Source organism: Leptinotarsa decemlineata, unplaced genomic scaffold (assembly GCF_025532065.1).
Source record: "Leptinotarsa decemlineata unplaced genomic scaffold, Ldec_3_MD MMD2_P_RNA_scaffold_2, whole genome shotgun sequence".
Taxonomy (NCBI): domain Eukaryota; kingdom Metazoa; phylum Arthropoda; class Insecta; order Coleoptera; family Chrysomelidae; genus Leptinotarsa; species Leptinotarsa decemlineata.
The window spans coordinates 338,751-359,023 of record NW_027412529.1 but is presented as its reverse complement, the minus strand read 5'-3'; the positions used below and the strand labels follow the sequence as shown (position 1 = coordinate 359,023).

Here is a 20,273-nt window from a genome sequence, read left to right as displayed (position 1 = left end):
AACAAAATGTTCGGGCCACTTACTAATTTTGAACTTCATCATCACAGTTTTAGATTTCTTGAGTGTTAAGTGATTTTTTTCTGCCCATATGTTTACTTGTTTATGTACATCCTGGGTTTTTTCCTGTAGGGTCGTTACATCAATTTCCTTCGCTATGAAATTTGTGTCATCTGCATACGCTACTGTGTGAATAGTTGACAATCCTTGAAAATATTTCATCAGGTCATTTGCATATATCAAAAATAGTATAGGTCCAAGGATTGATCCCTGTGGGACACCCTGCCTAATGGTTGCCAACTGACTGAGAGTGTTTCCAACACTGACACGTTGCCCTCTATTTTCCAGGTAGGATTTCATTAAATCTAGGGCAACTCCTCTTACACCATATCTTTCCAATTTCCCTAATAGCAGGTCATGATTAATGCAATCGAAAGCTCTGGAGAAGTCTATGAACAATCCGCAAATATGGAATTTACCATCAAGTGCATTAACCACATGCTCATTGAAGTCATAAAGTGCTGTTTCTGTACTTTTGCTCTTATTTGTTGTGAAGAAAGACATTAATTGATTTTTTAAATTTAGTTCAAAAATCTTGGAAATACTTGAGAGTAAGCTAATTCCCCTGTAGTTTTCATAGAGGTTTCTATCCCCTTTTTTATAAATTGGTATTACTTTTGCTAGTTTTAGACTATCCGGAAAAATTCCATTTTCAGTAGACAAGTTTATGATATACGTCATTGGGCTGCAAAGTTCATAAGAACATTTTTTCAATAAATTGTTTGATATCTCATCGTAACCACTTGCGTTTGAATGCTTTAAGCTCTTTATCAATTCTATAATTTCGGGTTCCGTTAGTGGACACAAAAACATTGATTTTTCGCATATTGAGATGTTGCTATTCATGTAATCGAAGTCTACATTGCGCGGCTGTATGAAATTTGAGAACTCATTATTGAAGTTGTTGGCCATGTCTATGTTTGATACTTCAATACCATCTTGTTGAATTTTTATTTCATTTACCACGTATTCTTTTTTTGAATAGTATGTACCATATGCCACATTGATTTGACTTTGTTGCTGGAAATAGACATTTTGTCATTTACGCACTGTTTATAACTGGCTTTTAGTTTTTCCCTATACGTTTGGGTCACTCTCTATTACTTTCATTTCAACATATCCGATTTCACGAATTGTCCTTCAATTTCTGCTTGAGTGATGGAAGATCTTATCGTCTTGTGTTTCGAGCTTGTCATTTAACGGCAGTTGATTGGTTCAGCCTAGCACTACTGATGAAACCTTGGCGGGTCGAAACAACGTTGTCTTATGTTGGATCACAAGCTCTCGGCCTCAAATTTCATGTAATTTTCCATATAATATTGTAGTAGTATTCTATTTATTGATATTGTTGATCAGAACAGTAAAGGTACTAGGCCGGTTCTGGCTCATTCCTTATGGAGATTAACATGGGAAAACAGCTAAGGTTCATTCTGCAATTTTTGGTTCCTTTCAAGGTCACGCGTACGGCAGAGTCCAATCAGAGCGCTCCAAATTGTCACGTGACCTAGATGCATCGTCGAGAGTACACCACACTGGCGCCACCTATGAGTCACTAGCTGAACTATCTATTGGTTGAAGAAGGACACTGTAAACACTAATCCTAGCGCCACCTATGAGTCACTAGCTGAACTATTTATTGGAAGATGAACAACGTATGTTGTTCATCGTCCTACACCATCGTAAGATATTGAAGTTAACTGCGAATGTTGGGTATTTATAGCCATCTAACATCAAAACAAATTGTGCGGTACAATAATTACTGTAAGAGATATTTTTCCGTAGATTGTAATCGTCATTATCATATTGAAGATGGGAAAATATACTTAGATTTGGGAAATAATTAATATTTCATGTAAAGATGTGCATGTGTGTGTGTATAAGAGCGAGAGGCGCGTGTGACGTAATCGATGCACAAATTTACGTGGCTTTGCGTATATTGAGAGATTCATTTGAATAATTTATCGTACAGAATTGTTTCATGTCCTGTTATCAGTAACCGCACAAAAATAGGCGCTCGATTCATCGATACAAAAGTATATGGAAACACCAAAGTTATAGAACATACAGAGTCATCTATGAGTCACTAGCTGAACTATCTATTGGTTGAAGAAGGACACTGTAAACACTGGACTCATAAGACTGCATCTGTCAAATGTCAATACATGCCAGCATGGCAGGTTCGGCGTTGCCAGTTGTACAATAAATCATTGTTTATGGGGCAATGTAGCGTTGCCGGCTTTGGAATTGATCGTGAACTACTCGACGAAAATTGGAAGCGCGAAAGTGATATATTAATAATAATGAATCAGATTTAAGAAAAAACATTACAGATTAATGAGGCTGTATCGTTTCAAAGTGTGATCCCTCAGTGTTACAAGGTATCTCAAAATACATCATTGAAAACAAACATGGCGTCGAAGTGTACAGGGTGCGTCAAAATACATCATTCAAGAAAGAACATAACAGTTCCACGAGGCTGTAAGTTTTCAACGTGCGATCTCTCAATGTGTATAAGATATCTCAAAATACACCATTGAAAAACGAATATGACGTCGAAGTGTGCAGGGTGCGTCAAAATATATCATTTAAGGAAAAAACATGTCGATTTGAAATATGATATTAATGTGTATACAAACATGTCGATTCAACAGAAGTCTAGCGTTCCAACATGTCGGAAGTCTCGTATCTTTGTTAACCAAGTTAGCATCATCAGGAGAAAGAGGAGATCCAAAAGTGTCGAGAGGTTGAGCGTTGTGGACAACATACGTTGTTCATCTTCCAATAAATAGTTCAGCTAGTGACTCATAGGTGGCGCTAGGATTAGTGTTTACAGTGTCCTTCTTCAACCAATAGATAGTTCAGCTAGTGACTCATAGGTGGCGCCAGTGTGATGTACTCGCGACGATGCATCTGGGTCACGTGACAATTTGGAGCGCTCTGATTGGACTCTGCCGTACGCCTGACCTTGAAAGGAACCAAAAATTGCAGAATGAACCTTAGCTGTTTTCCCATGTTAATCTCCATAAGGAATGAGCCAGAACCGGCCTAGTACCTTTACTCAGAACACATGGAAAGGTGGACCCAAAGTGAGAACCTGAATCTGTTGTTAATCCATTAGTAAATCAACAGATATTTTCACTTAGTGTCTCCCCCTTTCGGATGATCCAACCCTCTTTACTCATAATTAGGACTGAATACGGCAGGTTGTAGTTGACTGTTTGAGTCAGTGGTCATTCTCAGAATGCTGTGGTTTTTACTGTCAATTGCTCCGCATAAGCCTGTTTTTGCAATTGTCAATATGCACAAATGTGTACGCTGTACATCGAGCCTTTCTGTTCAGAATAATGTGGAGAAGAGGTGGGTCTAGTCATCGGCATTGTTGTCCCCGGCGTTAGTTTAGTAACAAAATGTTACTGTTTGGCGTTGAAAATTACTTAGTTGCGTTTTTACCCATTTTGTTATAGTTTGAGAAACTCTCAACTGATAGTTTACGCACCGGAATTGACAAGTGACGCATCAAAACTGAGAGATGACGTATCATAAATGAGAGTTAACGTATAAAAACCAACGATTGGAGAGAATTTTCACATGTCTTTTGTCGCTTTTGATACGTCAATTATCACTTTTGGAGATAAATAAGCTAGTGTGATCAACCTATCGGCGCAAAATGCTGCGCTTGTGTGTTTTTCCACATAATCTGTTACAATTTGTTTTCGAGCAGGAACAAAACAACTATTCACTCTCAGTCATACTCTTCCTCCTGAACTTAACTTTTCTATTTAGCTTGAAGTCACTCGCTTCGAAGTGCTCGATGAGGTTATGCAAGACGTCAAACTCCGAATACTCCTATGGGAAAGCGTCGATTCCTGGGCCAAAACAGTCGACGAATGGTACCACTGTCCGTTCTCCGAGCTCAACACGGAAGACATGAACCTTTTCATCGCCAAGAACTTGAAATACATCAACCAACTCGAAAAGGGTCTGCCGGGTAACTTGATCGTTCCAAAGTTGAGAGACGAAGTGGAGCTCATGAAGGATAAGGTGAGTTATAGGTTTTTCTATTCCTACCTAAGATTCCTAACCTAGATATTTTGTAGCTTCCGGTTATAACGTATTTGAGAAATCCGGCGATGAAAGTACGACACTGGATTAAAGTTGAGAACGTTCTTAACTACAAGTTCAAAACTGACATTGTCACGACCCTAGAACTCCTGGAGAACCTCAACGTTTTCAGTTATCCCGCAGAGTTGATGGAAATATCTGGGCAAGCTAGCAGTGAGTCCAGTTTGGAGGCGTTGCTGAAAAAAGTGAGATTCATTTTCTATGATGCTTTTTAATTTAAGGTATTAATTATTGTCATTTCTTTCATTTCCTTACCTTCTTGTTATCTTTTTCTTTATACATCGGTCGCATTCACAATGTTTAGAGGTTAATGAGTATGTACTCTTTTAGGTGGAAGAAGCGTGGAAAACTCTGGAATTCATAGTCATTCCGCATAAAGACTCGAAAGATGTTTTCATACTCGGGACTCTGGAAGATGTTCAAGCCGTTCTGGATGAGAGCAACATCAATATAAATACAATTGCGAGTTCCAGACATGTCGGTCCCATCAAATCTAAAGTGGACGAGTGGATTAAGAATCTTGATCAGTTTTCTCGAACCTTGGTAATTTTTTCATGTTTGAAGTGAAGTTGTTATGAATTAGGTGGATAAGAATGTTAGTGGTATCGCTCTGGTGATTGGGAAAAGTGTTTGTTTTGAACTGATATAAAATCAAAACGAATGTGATTACAAAATATAATATACAGGGTGATTCAAAAGTACTTTGACAAACTTCAGGAGGTGATTCCTCACAATATTCTAATATGAATTGTCCAAATAAATAAATGTCCGGAAATGCTTCGTTTCCAAGATACAGGATGTTGAAGTTTTATTTTTATTTTCGTTTTTTTCAAATAACTTTTGAAATACTGAATTTAATTAAACGAAACTTGGTAATAGGAGGTTTTTGAGGTGTCCAATTCGAACCTGATGTTCTTATTGCTCTTACTCGTAGGGGGCGCCACCTACACGTCTTTTTCTTTTTTAAAGATTCATAACTTTTTTGGGCGTACTTCTAGCACATTTTTCAGTAAAAAAATCGATTCCTCTATCATATCTACGTAAATAAGCTACCCTTGTTACTAGTCGCTGTAAGCAACCGTTTTCTAAATATTTGGACTTGAAAACTTCAATTCGATTATTTGATAATCGATGCATGTTGAAGTTATTACGAATATTTTGCATTTCTCACAAGAATGCTTTGGAAATAAATTTGACGTTTGTGATGAGTTTTGGTAATTATATATTTTGTGACAGTTAGATGTTTTGTTGAAGTTTCCGTGAGTAGAAGTAGAAAACACTTATTTGAAAAAATGGATTATTTAAACAATAATGCTCATTTAGCCGATATGCATTTCGTTTATGGTCTTGCGGATGGCAATGTGCGCGAAGCAAAACGTATTTACCAGGAGCGATTTCCTAATCGAGTACTGCCTTCAGCTCCAACATTTGCTAGTCTTCACCGTCGTTTGGCAGAAACAGGTAGCTTTAAGAGGGCAGCTGATATTATTGGAAGACCACGAGTAGTCTGAACCCCAGAATTGGAAGAAGCTGTTTTGAACGCTCTCGAGGATAATCCAGAAACAAGCACAAGAGTAATTGCTGAAGCTGTCAATTCTATTCAGTCCACAGTTTGGAGAATTATCCACGATCAACAGTTTTATCCATATCATATTCAAAGGGTACAAGCTCTTTTGCCACGAGACTTTCCCCAACGCATTACTATGTGTCAATGGTTTTTGAGAAAATTGGCTGGAAATCCTCAATATTTAAGATATCTACTCTTCACGGACGAGGCAAACTTCTCCCGAAATGCTATCACAAACTTTCATAACAACCATGTTTGGGCTCTCGAAAATCCGCACGCAGTTAGTGAAAGGCATTATCAGGCAATAATTGATAATTCTTTCTTCCGCTCCGACTGAATGGCGCAACTCACAGACACTTTTTAGAAAATGAATTGCCGGGACTACTTCAGAATGTACCATTAGAAATTCGTATCCGCATGTGGTTTATGCATGATGGGGCTCCCGCCCATTTCAGCGTTGTAGCCAGGGAATTCCTTAACACAGTCTATCCAAATCGATGGATCGGTAGGGGTGTAGAAGAACCTAACCAGGCGTGGGCACCAATGTCCCCAGATCTAAACCCGATAGATTTTTATTTTTCGGGACATTTGAAGTCACTAGTTTATAAGACTCCAGTAGTGAACGAGGAAGATCTAAGAAACCGAATAGTAGACGCCTGTGAAACAATAAGAAACACACCAATAATTTTTGAGCGGGTATGAGATTCAATGACTAGACGACTGACTGCTTGTATCTTCGCTGAAGGTGGACACTTCCAACAATTTATTTGAATACAATTTAGTTTCGTTTATTTTAGTTTATTCTACATATTCAAAATTTCCTGAAATAAAATGTTGACATTTCTTGCAAATTTTATTAAAACAAATACTGATTATGCACCCTTGATACAAAAATAACTATTTCGCTTAAGGATGTCATAAAGGAACGTACCCAACAGTAATGACCTCTTCAAACGAGTAAAACGTCAAATTCATTTCCAAAGCATTCTTGTGGAAAAAGTAAAATATTCGTAATAACTTCAACATGCATCGATTATCAAATAATCGACTTGAAATTTTCAAGTCCGAATATTTAGAAAACGGTTGCTTACAGCGACTAGTAACAAGGGTAGCTTATTTACGTAGATATGATAGAGGAATCGATTTTTTTTTACTGAAAAATGTGCTAGAAGTACGCCTAAAAAAGTTATGAATCTTTAAAAAAGAAAAAGACGCGTAGGTGGCGCCCCCTACGAGTAAGAGCAATAAGAACATCAGGTTCGAATTCGACACCTCAAAAACCTCCTATTACCAAGTTTCGTTCAATTAAGTTCAGTATTTCAAAAGTTATTTGAAAAAAACGAAAACATAAATTAAACTTCAACATCCTGTATCTTGGAAACGAAGCGTTTCCGGACATCCTGAAGTTTGTCAAAGTACTTTTGAATCACCCTGTATAGTTAGATCATGTGTAATGATACTATCGAGTATCATTTTTTAATGTAACTGAACGCTTTTTTACATGAGTTTTGTTACCACATCCTGGCAGTATCAACCTCATTCTTTCGATGTCACCATATACATTTATTTTTAGGATGAATGGATGACCTGCCAGCAGAGTTGGATTTATCTGGAAGTGATTTTTTCAGCTCCTGATATACAGAGACAGTTGCCAAACGAAGCAAAATTATTTATTGTCGTCGACAAGTCTTGGAAAGAGATCATGAGAAGAACAGCAAAGGTAAATAAGAGAAGGTCTTTTTCAATACAAAGTAAGTCTATCTACAGATCATGAAATCATAGTTTAAAAATCATTCAGAAACTCCTAAACGTCCTAAACACGCTCTTTAAACCAACTCAATGTTACGACAGATGCCTTTGGCGATGGAAGCGGCGCTATACCCTGGTCTCCTGGAGGCCCTTCAAAGAAACAACGGCCTGCTTGAGCAAATCATGAAGTGCCTTGAATCCTACCTGGAGACGAAACGAGTCGCCTTTCCACGTTTCTACTTCCTGTCCAACGACGAACTACTGGACATCCTGGCGCAGACGAGGAATCCTCACGCTGTGCAGCCGCACTTGAGGAAGTGTTTTGATGCCATCGCCAAACTGGAGTTCGGTGTCAAAGCGGCGGATGAGATAGAGGGGGAGAGCTCCGGGCAGCTGAGGAGTAAGTCAAGCGCTATCATTTTGACGACGGATATCATCGCCATGATCAGCCCCGAGGGGGAGAGAGTAGCTCTTGGTAAAGGGTTAAAGGTGAGGCGTTTAATCTTCTCGGTTAATAGAGGGGTTCGGGATGGGGACATTTTTTTTGAAGATATTCTCCAAACTGAATTCACTGCCTTTGTATCAGTTGGGTTTCTTGTGACGCTAAGTGAATCAGTTTGGAATAGTTATGAACGAAATTTTGCATATTTATATTATTTCAATAAGAACGGTTATTATTATGAAACCATGAATATCAGTGTCATATTATTTTTCCAATTGTTGCAATGACTGACTCAGTCATTGCTAAGACATGTCGATTTTAATAATTTTTTTTCTTAATGTCAAGTACTAAAAGGTCTACCTTGGGACAAAATTTGAAATGTTTATTAAAGTTTCAGGGCATACTACGATATTTTTTCTTAGTCGAAAATCGGCATTTTTTATTAGCGATTTTTTTATTGAAAAAATCACTACGCCACTGGATTCAGAGTGCCTCTAAACAGGTGTGACCAAAATTTCATGAAAAAAAATCTATGACAACTCATGACAACTCAAAAATTTGAAAACTCACACAGCTAACAGTCACAATATATCATTTTTTTTATGATTTCAACAATAAAGTGCCGCCAGATGAAAAAAAAACAAATAGCGTAAATATTTTTAATGAAAATAACGGAATTACATTCACACAATTCAACTAACAATGAAGCAAAAAATTTTAATAAACGTAACGAATAACTAATTATCGAAATGTTTCGATTCAGTGCAACAATTAATTCTAACTCATATTCCAGTAGCCTCTACTAATCCACCACGTATTTCGATACATGTGTCGTAGCGCTTACGAATGTTTCTGATTACGTTCCTTAGTTCTTGAGGGCTAATATCTGCACATACCTGTCGAATTCTTGCACAAAGTTCATTTCTATCTCTTGAGCGGTTTTCGTAAACCTTTTCTGTGAGAAGTCCCCAGAGAAAAAAGTTCAAAACTGTGAGGTCTGGAGATCTGGGTGGTCACTCTATAAACGGACTACCACGGCCTATCCATCGGTTTGGAAAATGTTCGTTAAGCCATTGCCTCACAGCTCTGGCATAATGAACAGAACACCCATCTAACTGAACAATTAAATTTGATCGTTCATTGATTGGCAGCTCGTGAATAGCATCCCAAAACTCTGTGTTTAAAAATTCTAGAAACCTCTGCGCATTAATGTTTTCCTCAAAAAAGAAAGGACCAATAATTCGTTCGTTCAATATTTGACGTTGATTTTTTGGGAATACTGGCTTTTACAGTTTATTACCCAGTTAGGATTATCCGCTGCCCAATAGCGACAATTCTGTGATGACACTACTCCATTTGTAGTGAAAGTGGCTTCGTCGGTATATAAAATATATTTTAGGAAATTTCTATTGTTTAAATATTCCCCTTGGGCCCATAAACAATATTCCAGGCGTCTTGCTTCGTCGTCTTCTTGAAGTGTGTGTAAAAATTTTGGCTTGACAGGTTTAATATTCTTCGCCTTGAGACATCTCCGAATAGTTTCTCGTGGAATATTCAAATCTAAAGTGGCATTCCTTATACTGGCATTACGATTATTTTCGAAATAATCTAAAATGATTTGATCATTCCTGTCATTCCTGTTTCGTCTTTGTACAGGATTACTTTTTAACATCATTTTTGATACTGCACCAGTTTCATTGAATATTTTATTTACCGTACCGCAGCTAATACGAGGACGATCTGAAAGTCTCTCATTAAATACTCTACAAACCTCTCTAACACTTCTAACGTCATCTCCCGAAAGGCGTACAATTTCAATTTTCTCTCTTACGCTCAATCTTGCAGCCATGACACAAAATAATTCGAAGAACTGTAAGGTGAATATTGTTGACAATAGTACACTTAAATCTTTCACAAGTGTCAAACTTTTATATCATTTCCATGGCAAGTAAGATTTAAATTGAAATATTAGGTCTTAGTTTTAGTTAATTTGCGTGAAAACTTGAATGTAATTCCGTTATTTTCATTAAAAATATTTACGCTATTTGTTTTTTTTTTCATCTGGCGGCACTTTATTGTTGAAATCATAAAAAAATATTCTCATGGCTATATCTGTTGATATAGGGTGTTTTTTGTAACTGTTAGCTGTGTGAGTTTTCTAATTTTTGAGTTGTCATAACTTTGTTAATAATGAATATTTTTTCATGAAATTTTGGTGACACCTATTTAGAGGCACTCTGAATCCAGTGGCGTAGTGATTTTTTCAATAAAAAAATCGCTAATAAAAAATCCCGATTTTCGACTAAGAAAAAATATCGTAGTATGGCCTGAAACTTTAATAAACATTTCAAATTTTGTCCCAAGTACTTGACATTTAAAAAAAAAAAATTAAAATCGGTTTTCAACAAATTTTAGGGGGGTGTTTCCATTAAAAATGGGTCACACTGTATGCAAAAACATAAAAAGCAACCTTCTTATCTATCAAATGTTTACATGCACACCAAATTAATAATCAACATAATTGATATTGGATTAGTATATTTGTTTATTTTGTATTATTTTAGATTTTTGTTTTCCACCAACCAATTTGAACTAGCGGTGTTTATGCATTTGAAAAAACTCTGCATCTACACATTTGAAGAACAAAAACAATGTCTCTTGACCCGTGTTTAGCATCATCCGCTAATATAGCTAACCTAGTTAGCTTTAGCTAACCAATTCGAGAGCCAAACTGAGGACCAATTAGAGGTTCAAGTCGAGTCCTATCTCGAGGCCCAAAATGTTTTTGGGGGATATTTTACCTAAAATTCTTGGAGGACTTCTTTCGAGGTCCTATCTCATTCTAATTCGAGGTCCAAGTTGAGGTTCTGGCTCAAGGCCCATATATCGTTAAATTTCCCGCTATGAGCACGGTAGCTTCTGATTGGTCGACTGGGTGATGGCAGAAAGTAGAGGAGTAGGAGGTGCTCTATAGCGCCGCATCCCCTACTGTAGCCCCACAACTTTTTTTTGTGGACCTAGGCGGGAGTTATAGGCATATAATTATAACTAGGACATCCAGAAATGGTAACTTTTCTTTTAATTTCACTCGCAAGCTTTATAATTCGGGATCTGAAACGATACAAAATCTTCTACTTTGTTCCTATCCGTGTCGAAAATGGCCATCTACGTATGGGTTCCAACTTCGTGGAATGTAATTTAAACTTTTCTTATGCTTCCATTTCAAATCTGCATATGACTAGTCATGAAGGGAGACAACGGATTTTCCATTGACACACTTTTATGCTGCTTGTAGAAATAGTTGAACTGAAAGCAAATGTGTGTAAGCTGGAGCCGCTACCTCATCACATAGCTCATAAATTTCCAAAGATCCCTTGAATATTCGGTCGTTATCAGCTTGAAAACATAAATTACGTAGATATGTCAAAGGATACTACAATTTCTCCAACTCTTTACCTTACATCTCTGATTTTCTCAATTAATTCTTGTGAATTAGTGACACTATACCCAAATTAAAAAATGGATATGTTCCCGAGCGATTTTGTTGGCCGTTTGGTGATCTTTCATGTAGAACATATACTATAGCGATCTTCATTATCTCCTGATGAGGAAAACGCACGTCGAGAACTAGAGTTTTTGTTCTTTCCCCACATCAGCATGTGATATGTGAAAATGTCCTTGTAGGACGAAACTGTAGTAACGTCTACATCCATCAATTTATTATTATTATTGAGATCTTCTATGAGAAACGGATACGTACATTCTACCTATCGAATGTGTTACACATTTCTTTGAATATCATATATTTATGGTAATTGAAGGCTCGCGGAAACGTAGAAGATTGGCTTGGAAAAGTCGAAGAGTCCATGTTCCTATCCCTGCGTAGATTGATGAAGCAGTCCTTGAGCCACTACCAGATCGTGACTAGAACCGAATGGGTTGTGTGTCATGCTAATCAGATCATACTCACAGTTTCTCAGATAATGTGGGCCAAAGGTGTTCATGAAATTCTAGACGGAGACAGTGATACTCACAAGAAGATGGAGCAGTACGAGAAGAAATGCATACAGGTATAAGTCCAGATCTAGAATAATTGATTAGTGCTCCACAGTATTCGTATTTCTTCATATATTCAATCTGAAAGTAATGCATTGACTATTTCCTAGGATTTGAATGACTTAGCAGCATTGATAAGGACAGATCTGCCTTCAGTGACAAGAAAAATCTTAATCGCCCTCATAACTCTTGACGTTCATGCGAGAGATACAATCCACAACATAGTGAAAAGTGAAATATCAGACAGGTAACTTTTAGACTAGTTTCGAAAAAGTGTAGCGCGTTACATACCTTTTTTCTAAACAGCAACAGCTTCGAGTGGCTCAAAGTATTGAGATACTACTGGGACGAAAACATAGATGATTGCGTAGCCAGAATGTCGAGCGCCTCCTACATCTATGGCTACGAGTACTTGGGAGCAGCGGGGGTGTTAGTGATCACACCACTCACGGATCGATGTTATCTTTGCTTGATGGGAGCTCTTCAACTGGATCTTGGTAATTCAACGCAATAAAATATTCTAGTTGTGTGAGCAACCTCGTAGCTCTGGATCTGAATAGCACTATCACATCTTATTATGTCTGGTCTTCGCCGTTCATCAAGGCGCTCTTTTAATTGATATATTTGTGAGATTTTCAGATCACCAATACCTCAATACTTATTCACTTGAGTTTCACCTTATCGTTTCCTAATCATATCAAAAATCTTTGTAATGTACAGAGATTGTTCGATTTCATCTTTACAGAATACCCCCCTAACTACTTTGAAATAATCATACTGTCTACTGCAAAAACAGTAACCTGGAAACACTGAATAAGGGCTCATCTGCTATTTCTTCTTCATCTGTTGATTCTCAACATTCCGCAGTCCAGTACATTACGGTTTCTGATGAAAGACTCGATCTACTCGCTGGATATCGCTGACTTTACTTCTATTATAACATAACAATTATTCGTGCGCAAACAATCATAAATGTTTTAACTTCAATGGGGAATGTTCCTTAATTTGGGTTATTACAGTTATTACAGGTTATTACACTATATATCAATTTGAAATAATTTATACGTACCTAGATATTCTACTTTAAAAAAGAAAAATTACCTTTATGAATCAACAATTAAGGCAAAATATAAATTATAGTTCAATACCACCTTCACAAGCCACATAAACAACAGTTGTTTTGTTATTTATTTATATAGAGGAAGATAGGTTGGGTGCACAAAATGTCATATCTCGCAGAATGTCTCGGAACTCGGAACATAAATAAACAGAACGGCACGCCTCTGGAATATGTCATCTTTGTTTGTCTCATACAGGTAACAGATTCATTGTCCTTTATTAGCTATAACCGATGTTGTCAAATGGTGAAATAGAAACGAATCCCTTTAAATGTTGAATGCATTATTTCATTCCTCTTTTTTAAGTATTTAAATAATTTTTTAAAGAAAAAGGTTGAAATGATGAGTTTAAAATGCGTTGTTTTAGAGCTCTTCTATGAAAACTACTTGATTTTCGTCAGAAGGAACATTTCCCATTGTCTTAGCACGCACCATGTCAGATTTCTTAACCTAACAAACAGAACGTCGTCTATTCGTTTAATCTTCTTTCATTTTTGGGGCGGGAACAAATCCAACATATCAAAAATCGTGAAAATCAAGTTAGGATTATGCGACATATTACTTTTTTTGCTTTATTTTTCAAATATTTCAATCATTATTCTGCTATTCCATGCAGATAGAAACAAATTGAAAATTATGAAAATTGGTCACGCAGTTTTCGATTATAAATGTTCTAAAAAATTTTGGTACTTAGTTTAATATATTGAACAGATATCAATCGCAAATTCTTCATTTATGTTTAGGAGGTGCTCCTGCAGGACCTGCTGGGACCGGTAAAACCGAAACTACCAAAGATCTAGCCAAAGCGCTTGCGATTCAGTGCGTTGTATTCAACTGTTCCGAAGGTCTAGACTACAAGATGATGGGGCGGTTCTTTTCTGGTCTAGCGCAGTCGGGGGCTTGGTGTTGTTTCGACGAATTCAATCGTATCGACATTGAAGTGTTATCTGTTATCGCTCAGCAGTTGATCACGATTCGAAACGCCAAGGCCGCTAAACTAGCAAGGTAACAATCGGAAACAAGATCTGTACATCGTTGATGAACTTGAATAGCGGTTATATAATATCAATTCACTATCGCCATCTATTATCATTTGCAGATTCATGTTTGAAGGCCGTGAAATTAAGTTGATTCAGAAATGCGCAGCATTCATAACCATGAATCCTGGTTATGCGGGAAGAACAGAACTGCCGGACAACCTGAAGGCCCTTTTCAGGCCGATATCCATGATGGTTCCCGACTACGGTAGGTATACTTGAGACGTATCAGAAATAATTTTTTCAAACAACACGCTACCATGAGGCAGTCTTTTGTTCGCACTCTAATGATAATTAACTTGGTTCTGAAACGAAGTTTTGATCAAACATAATTGATGTGAATTGCAGCTCTGATCGCAGAGGTAATTCTCTACTCTGAGGGATTCGAATCTTCCAAGAATCTGTCCCAGAAAATGGTCCAGATGTACAAGCTGTGCAGCGAACAACTGTCACAGCAAGATCACTACGATTTCGGAATGCGAGCGGTCAAAAGCGTTTTAGTGATGGCCGGTTCTCTCAAGAGAGCAACTCCTGATCGAGATGAAGACGTGGTCCTCATTTGTGCTTTGAGGGATAGCAATTTGCCGAAATTCTTGTCGGATGACGCGCTGCTTTTTCAGGTTAGTGGGTGTTTCATGTTTAGATCTGATTTCTCGAAGATGTTTCATGTCGCCAACTATGTATTGCGGAATATGACTGGTTCAAATGTATATTAGTACGACGTAACCTATTATTTAGGCTGAAAAGTTCATATACTAACAAACAGATAGCGTTACTACTATTGAATCCATTTTTAGTTAACCCTTACGTTCAGAAGACACGTGTAGAAATTTAACAGCTGTCGGACTATTAGTTTGTGGGATAGATCATTTTGAGTGAAGCAACTTCTGTAAGTTTGAATAAAAGAAATAGAAAGGAATGTCGTGTGCTGATAAAGCATTAGTGAAAACCTCACAATGAATTGTTCGCTGAATACATTATGGATTTTCATCAGGTATCGGTGGATTCCATTACATATAAAGAAATGATGCCAAGATTTGACTTGATGAACATTATTATAGCTTAAACGTGGCAAAATTGCTTCGAATAGCTTTCATATCCACCGTATTTTCCAGATCTAGCCCCCAGTGACTTTCTTCTGTTATCAGACATCGAAAGAATGCTCACTAGAAAGAAATTTGGCGCCGATGAAGAGGTAGTATTCGAAACTGAGGTCTATTTTGCGGCTAAAGACAAATCGTACTATAAAAATGGTATAAAAAATTGTATGAATGCTATGATCGTTTTATCTTCCTCGATGGCAACTATATTAAATAATGAAATCAAGTTTCATCGAAATTTTTTTTTCTATGTTAGCCTACGAACTTAACTGTTAATTACCGTAAAAAAGAATCTTCACCTTTCGTGAATTATTTAGAATCTGGTTGAAAATATTTCTTTAAAACACCATGAAAACAAGATCCATGAAGAAAACCTTCAGATTGAAATTTCCCATCAGCTTGAAGTAACCGTTTTAAAATGAACCAAAAATATGTGAATTAATGAATAATGCAGTTTTCGGTGAGACAATGGAAAATATAAACATAACATAAATATTTTCAAAATTATTTCGACAAAATCAACTATTTCAGAAATTATTTGATATTTCAAGTTCATATTGATATTTTAGTGGTCATGTAAGGTTCTCATAAGAAGACCGCTGAATGAAAAATTGCAATGTGAGTATTGCAAAGTAATTTTTATATATTTTATATATCATACAAACGTTATATGAGAACCAATTTCTTTATTTACGTTCGCCGTTATTTGAAGAAGTGAAACAAACTAAATTTCAGGGAATTCTCAGTGATCTTTTTCCCGGCATCGAATTGCCAGTGCCTGATTATGGAGTCTTCCAGAATACAATCATCGACTGTATGGTCGCCCAGAATCTGCAGCCTGAACTCTGCATGATCAATAAAATCATCCAGCTCTACGAGACCATGATAGTGAGGTGGGGAGTTATGTTGGTAGGGCCGACTGGAGGTGGAAAAACTTCCATTCTCAATGTAATGAGTTGACACTTATTGTGATTGCCCAATTCATAAAAATGTTTTCTTCAGACGCTTAATAAAACCTTGACTCAGATGCACACGTTGGGCATCGAGGGTTCGTATTTCAGACCAGTCCGCACTTATACCATGAATCCCAAAGCCGTAACTGCTGGAGAATTGTATGGTGAAGTGAACCCTTTCACGCTGGAGTGGAGAGATGGACTGATGGGGATTATGATGAGAACAGCGGTTGGGGTGAGTATCAGCCAAAAAAAAGGTAGAAGGAGTTCGTTTCAACAGACTACGTACAAGACCAATAGTATTGAAAAAAGTGCAACACATTCATGCACTTTTCTGAAAACTAACATATTCTAATCCATTCAGAATTGCTATAATGCGAAGTGCGAAATGAAATAATACTTATTTGCCAGGCTGGCATTGATGATATAATTTTTGTAATTTTTTGTTTTTTTACTTCAACAAAGAATTCTTATCATCTGACTTCAACTATGTATGACTTTGTTGAATTTTATTCACTGTTTGATAGTTCACGACGGAGGAACATCAATGGATAATATGCGATGGGCCCGTAGATGCTGTTTGGATAGAAAATTTAAACACCGTGTTGGATGACAATAAAATGTTGTGTCTTGCCAATTCTGAGAGAATTAAGCTGACGCCGTGGGTGCACATGGTGTTCGAAGTGCAGGATCTGGCGCAAGCGTCGCCCGCCACAGTGAGCAGGTAATTATAGCACTTCTGGCAAACTATTGTAACCATCAAAGTTATTCTGAGTGAAATCTAAATTTTAGTAGTACTGTTTCTAATCGTTCCATATGATGGAGTACTTTGATCAATATCGAACCATTTTTTAGCAAAATTTCGTCCATCAATGACATCTGACATCAATTTTGCATCTTCATTTCATCTCCAAACAGCTGTAGGTGGATAAACACGAAACATTATAGAAAAAACTCGTATAACTACCATACTACACAAGAGGGCAGAGAATTGTTTAACAGAAGAAACACAAAATCAAAGTAGTAAAACGATAATGCAATCAGTTGGTCCTTTATTGGCCAAACTATTGCACAATTCCTTTGTCTTGAACTACTCAGAACTTTTGATCGATAATAAATACTATTAGTTTTTATTGGTCGACACAGATTTTCCGTTATTCCTCTACATTCGGTGTTGTGTACCAACGGTTTCATAATTTGATTTGGACTGAGCTGTCCTCATTTATTTTTTATGTATAGATGCGGCATGGTTTATGTAGATTCCGAAGAGCTTAAATGGCTTCCGTACGTGAAATCATGGGTAGCGAAACTAAATGAAAATTTGCTCAATCAAGAAATGAAAGAATTCATGATCACCCTTTTCGAGCACGCGGTCGAAAACGGATTTATTTTCTTGAAGAAGCACTGCTCGTATTCCATTCACCAGGTAAAACCAACCTGTTTCCATAAACCACGCTAGTCACGTTCTTTCCAGGTGGAAGTCGGCAAGGCGAAGATGATTTGTTGTCTGATCGAAAGCTTCCTTTCGATGCCTGGAGCAATGGACAAGATCGGAGAGAAGAGTAAAGTCCGCACGTTCTTGTGTCAGACGTTTATACTGTCGTATCTTTGGGGAATAGCCGGAAACCTACTGGACGAAAGTAGAGAAAAGTTCGAAATTTACGTCAGAGATCAGTTTGATGAACATCCAGATGCGAGGTAAGTTGAGGTTGTGAGTGAAAATGAATTTACTTTAAAAATATCAGTAAAGGGGGTAAATGGGCCGTTTCTGGCCCATTTCTTATGAAGATTAACATGGGAAATTGCTAAGGTCCATTCTGCAATTTTTGGTTCCTTTCAAGGTCACGCGGTAGTAGATGAACTATGCCGAAAAGCAATGAAGTACATCGTTTTCCGTGCGTTTTCGATCGTTTTCCGTGTGTTTTCGATCATTTTCCATGCGTTTTCGATCGTTTTCTGTGCGTTTTCGACTGTTTTTCGTGCGTAACCGTCACATACTTGACCAACTGCGCCACGAAAGCGCTACATGAAAAAAATATCTTTTTTTTGTGACGCTTTTCGTGTAGCGCTTTCGTGGCGCAGTTGGTCAAGTATGTGACGGTTACGCACGAAAACACACGAAAAACAGTCAAAAACGCACAAAAAACGGTCGAAAACGCACGGAAAACGATCGAAAACACACGGAAAACGATCGAAAACGCATGGAAAACGATCGAAAACGCACGGAAAACGATCGAAAATGTATGGAAAACGATCGAAAACGCACGGAAAACGATCGAAAATGTATGAAAAACGATCGAAAACGCACGGAAAAGTATGTACTTCATTGCTTTTCGGCATAGTTCATCTACTATCGCGTGACCTTGAAAGGAACCAAAAATTGCAGAATGTACCTTAGTAATTTCCCATGTTAATCTCCATAAGGAATGGTCCAGAAACGGTATAGTACCTTTACTAATATCATCATCATTATTATTTATTGAACCCACGAAACATGAAGAGAGGTCTCAGCCGAATATAATTAACTAATGATTCAACTAAATAATTATTTATTGAAATGAATAACCAATAATGAAAAGATAGCGTATATTTCTTTGGTTGGGTGACTAATGAAAAATGCTACTGCTATTAACAAACTAGGCCGGGAACGAAGACATTGTTTTGGAAAAAGGAGACAGATTCACACCCACAATGAAGACACTCTCATGGAAAGATCAAATAAATAACAATATGAGCCTCTCAGTTTGCAGTTAGACGGTTCACAAAAATCAAAAAGTTGCAGGATTGAAGGCACACAAATCACTATTTAAAGAATTTCTTTCACAATGGAGAAGGAAGTCCACAACGAATTACCTTTCTTAGACGTATTGGTGAAGAAGACCGACACTAAATGGGAAACATCTGTGTATCGAAAACCCACTCACACAGGACAGTATCTGAACCAGAAATCCACCCACCATCAATCGACAAGAGAGGAATCATCAATACTCTAATAGACCGTGCTTTTGGGCTCTGTAATATAAAGGAAGGTCTCGAAAAAGAAATAGGCATTATCAAAAATGACCTACAACGGAATGGCTACTCCAGAGCAATGGTAGAACAGGCCTTAGCTAGCAGACAGCAAGAATCCCACGAGGAAGAGAAGCCGCCACAACCAGTACTTGTACTTCCCTACATCAGAGGATTATCGGAAAGGATAAAAAGGGTTGGGTCCAAGAACAACATCAGGACCTGCTTCAGATCTGGGAACACTATCCGTAGCAGCCTTACAAAAACCAAGCCACCAAACGCGGACTGCAATTCCAAGAATTGCATTTACCGGGTACCCTGCAAGTGCGGACAATCATACATCGGTGAAACTAAGAGGCCATTGAAAATTCGCATTGCTGAGCACAAGAAACAGACACAGCGAGGAAAAACCAGCAAATCCGGAATAGCAGAGCATGTTTGGACTCATCAACATAACATCAAGTGGGCTCAAGCTGAAATCATCCACAAAGAGGAACACTGGTTTAGGAGAAAATTCAAAGAAGCCGCGTATTGTTGTCTAACAACGCATTTAGTCAAGCTAGCGTAGAGATACGTAACATATGGAAACTTCTAATCAAGCGAAAAACGACCAATTCACGCCAAACGGTCATCTCCCGCTAGAAACCAATGAAGCAGAAAGAGAGAAGAGGGAATAGGTGAAAGCACTCGAGCGACCTATAAATAGTCAGATCTCAGAGAAATAAGTCCAGTTATCACCCGAAGACGATTGTGGATACTAACAATCGAAACGTCGTGACATAACTTGGTTTGATATCTTTTAATTTTTTTTCGTATCTTATCTACAGGTTACCGGCCGGAAGTGACATTTGGTCTTTATATATGGACGTTGTTTCTCATCGACTAGAACCATGGCTCAAAATACTACCGAAATTTCAGTACGACAAAGAGATCCCGTTCTTTGAAACGCTGGTGCCCACAATCGATACAATCCGATTCGGGTACATCATGGAGAGGCTGATGTACGTGAACTATCCCGTTTTTCTTACTGGAGACACAGGTGAATGATAACGACGAACTCCTA

The 20,273-nt window shown here is 37.6% G+C and overlaps 1 protein-coding gene across 3 annotated transcripts in view; it reads left to right on the top strand.

The window, feature by feature from the left end:
• Window positions 1-20,273, top strand: part of Dhc16F (Dynein heavy chain at 16F) — a 48,299-nt gene that overhangs the window by 13,207 nt on the left and 14,819 nt on the right. For all 3 annotated transcript variants that reach the window (XM_074180639.1, XM_023157260.2, XM_074180630.1), the window contains 17 exons: window positions 3,841-4,098; window positions 4,155-4,364; window positions 4,510-4,722; window positions 7,320-7,466; window positions 7,598-7,984; window positions 11,759-12,007; window positions 12,104-12,240; window positions 12,300-12,490; window positions 13,855-14,116; window positions 14,211-14,356; window positions 14,497-14,768; window positions 15,984-16,196; window positions 16,251-16,436; window positions 16,729-16,925; window positions 17,441-17,627; window positions 17,676-17,899; window positions 20,038-20,249. In XM_074180639.1, the coding sequence (XP_074036740.1) occupies window positions 3,841-4,098; window positions 4,155-4,364; window positions 4,510-4,722; window positions 7,320-7,466; window positions 7,598-7,984; window positions 11,759-12,007; window positions 12,104-12,240; window positions 12,300-12,490; window positions 13,855-14,116; window positions 14,211-14,356; window positions 14,497-14,768; window positions 15,984-16,196; window positions 16,251-16,436; window positions 16,729-16,925; window positions 17,441-17,627; window positions 17,676-17,899; window positions 20,038-20,249 (3,691 nt within the window). The remainder of the gene's footprint in view (window positions 1-3,840; window positions 4,099-4,154; window positions 4,365-4,509; window positions 4,723-7,319; window positions 7,467-7,597; window positions 7,985-11,758; window positions 12,008-12,103; window positions 12,241-12,299; window positions 12,491-13,854; window positions 14,117-14,210; window positions 14,357-14,496; window positions 14,769-15,983; window positions 16,197-16,250; window positions 16,437-16,728; window positions 16,926-17,440; window positions 17,628-17,675; window positions 17,900-20,037; window positions 20,250-20,273) is intronic.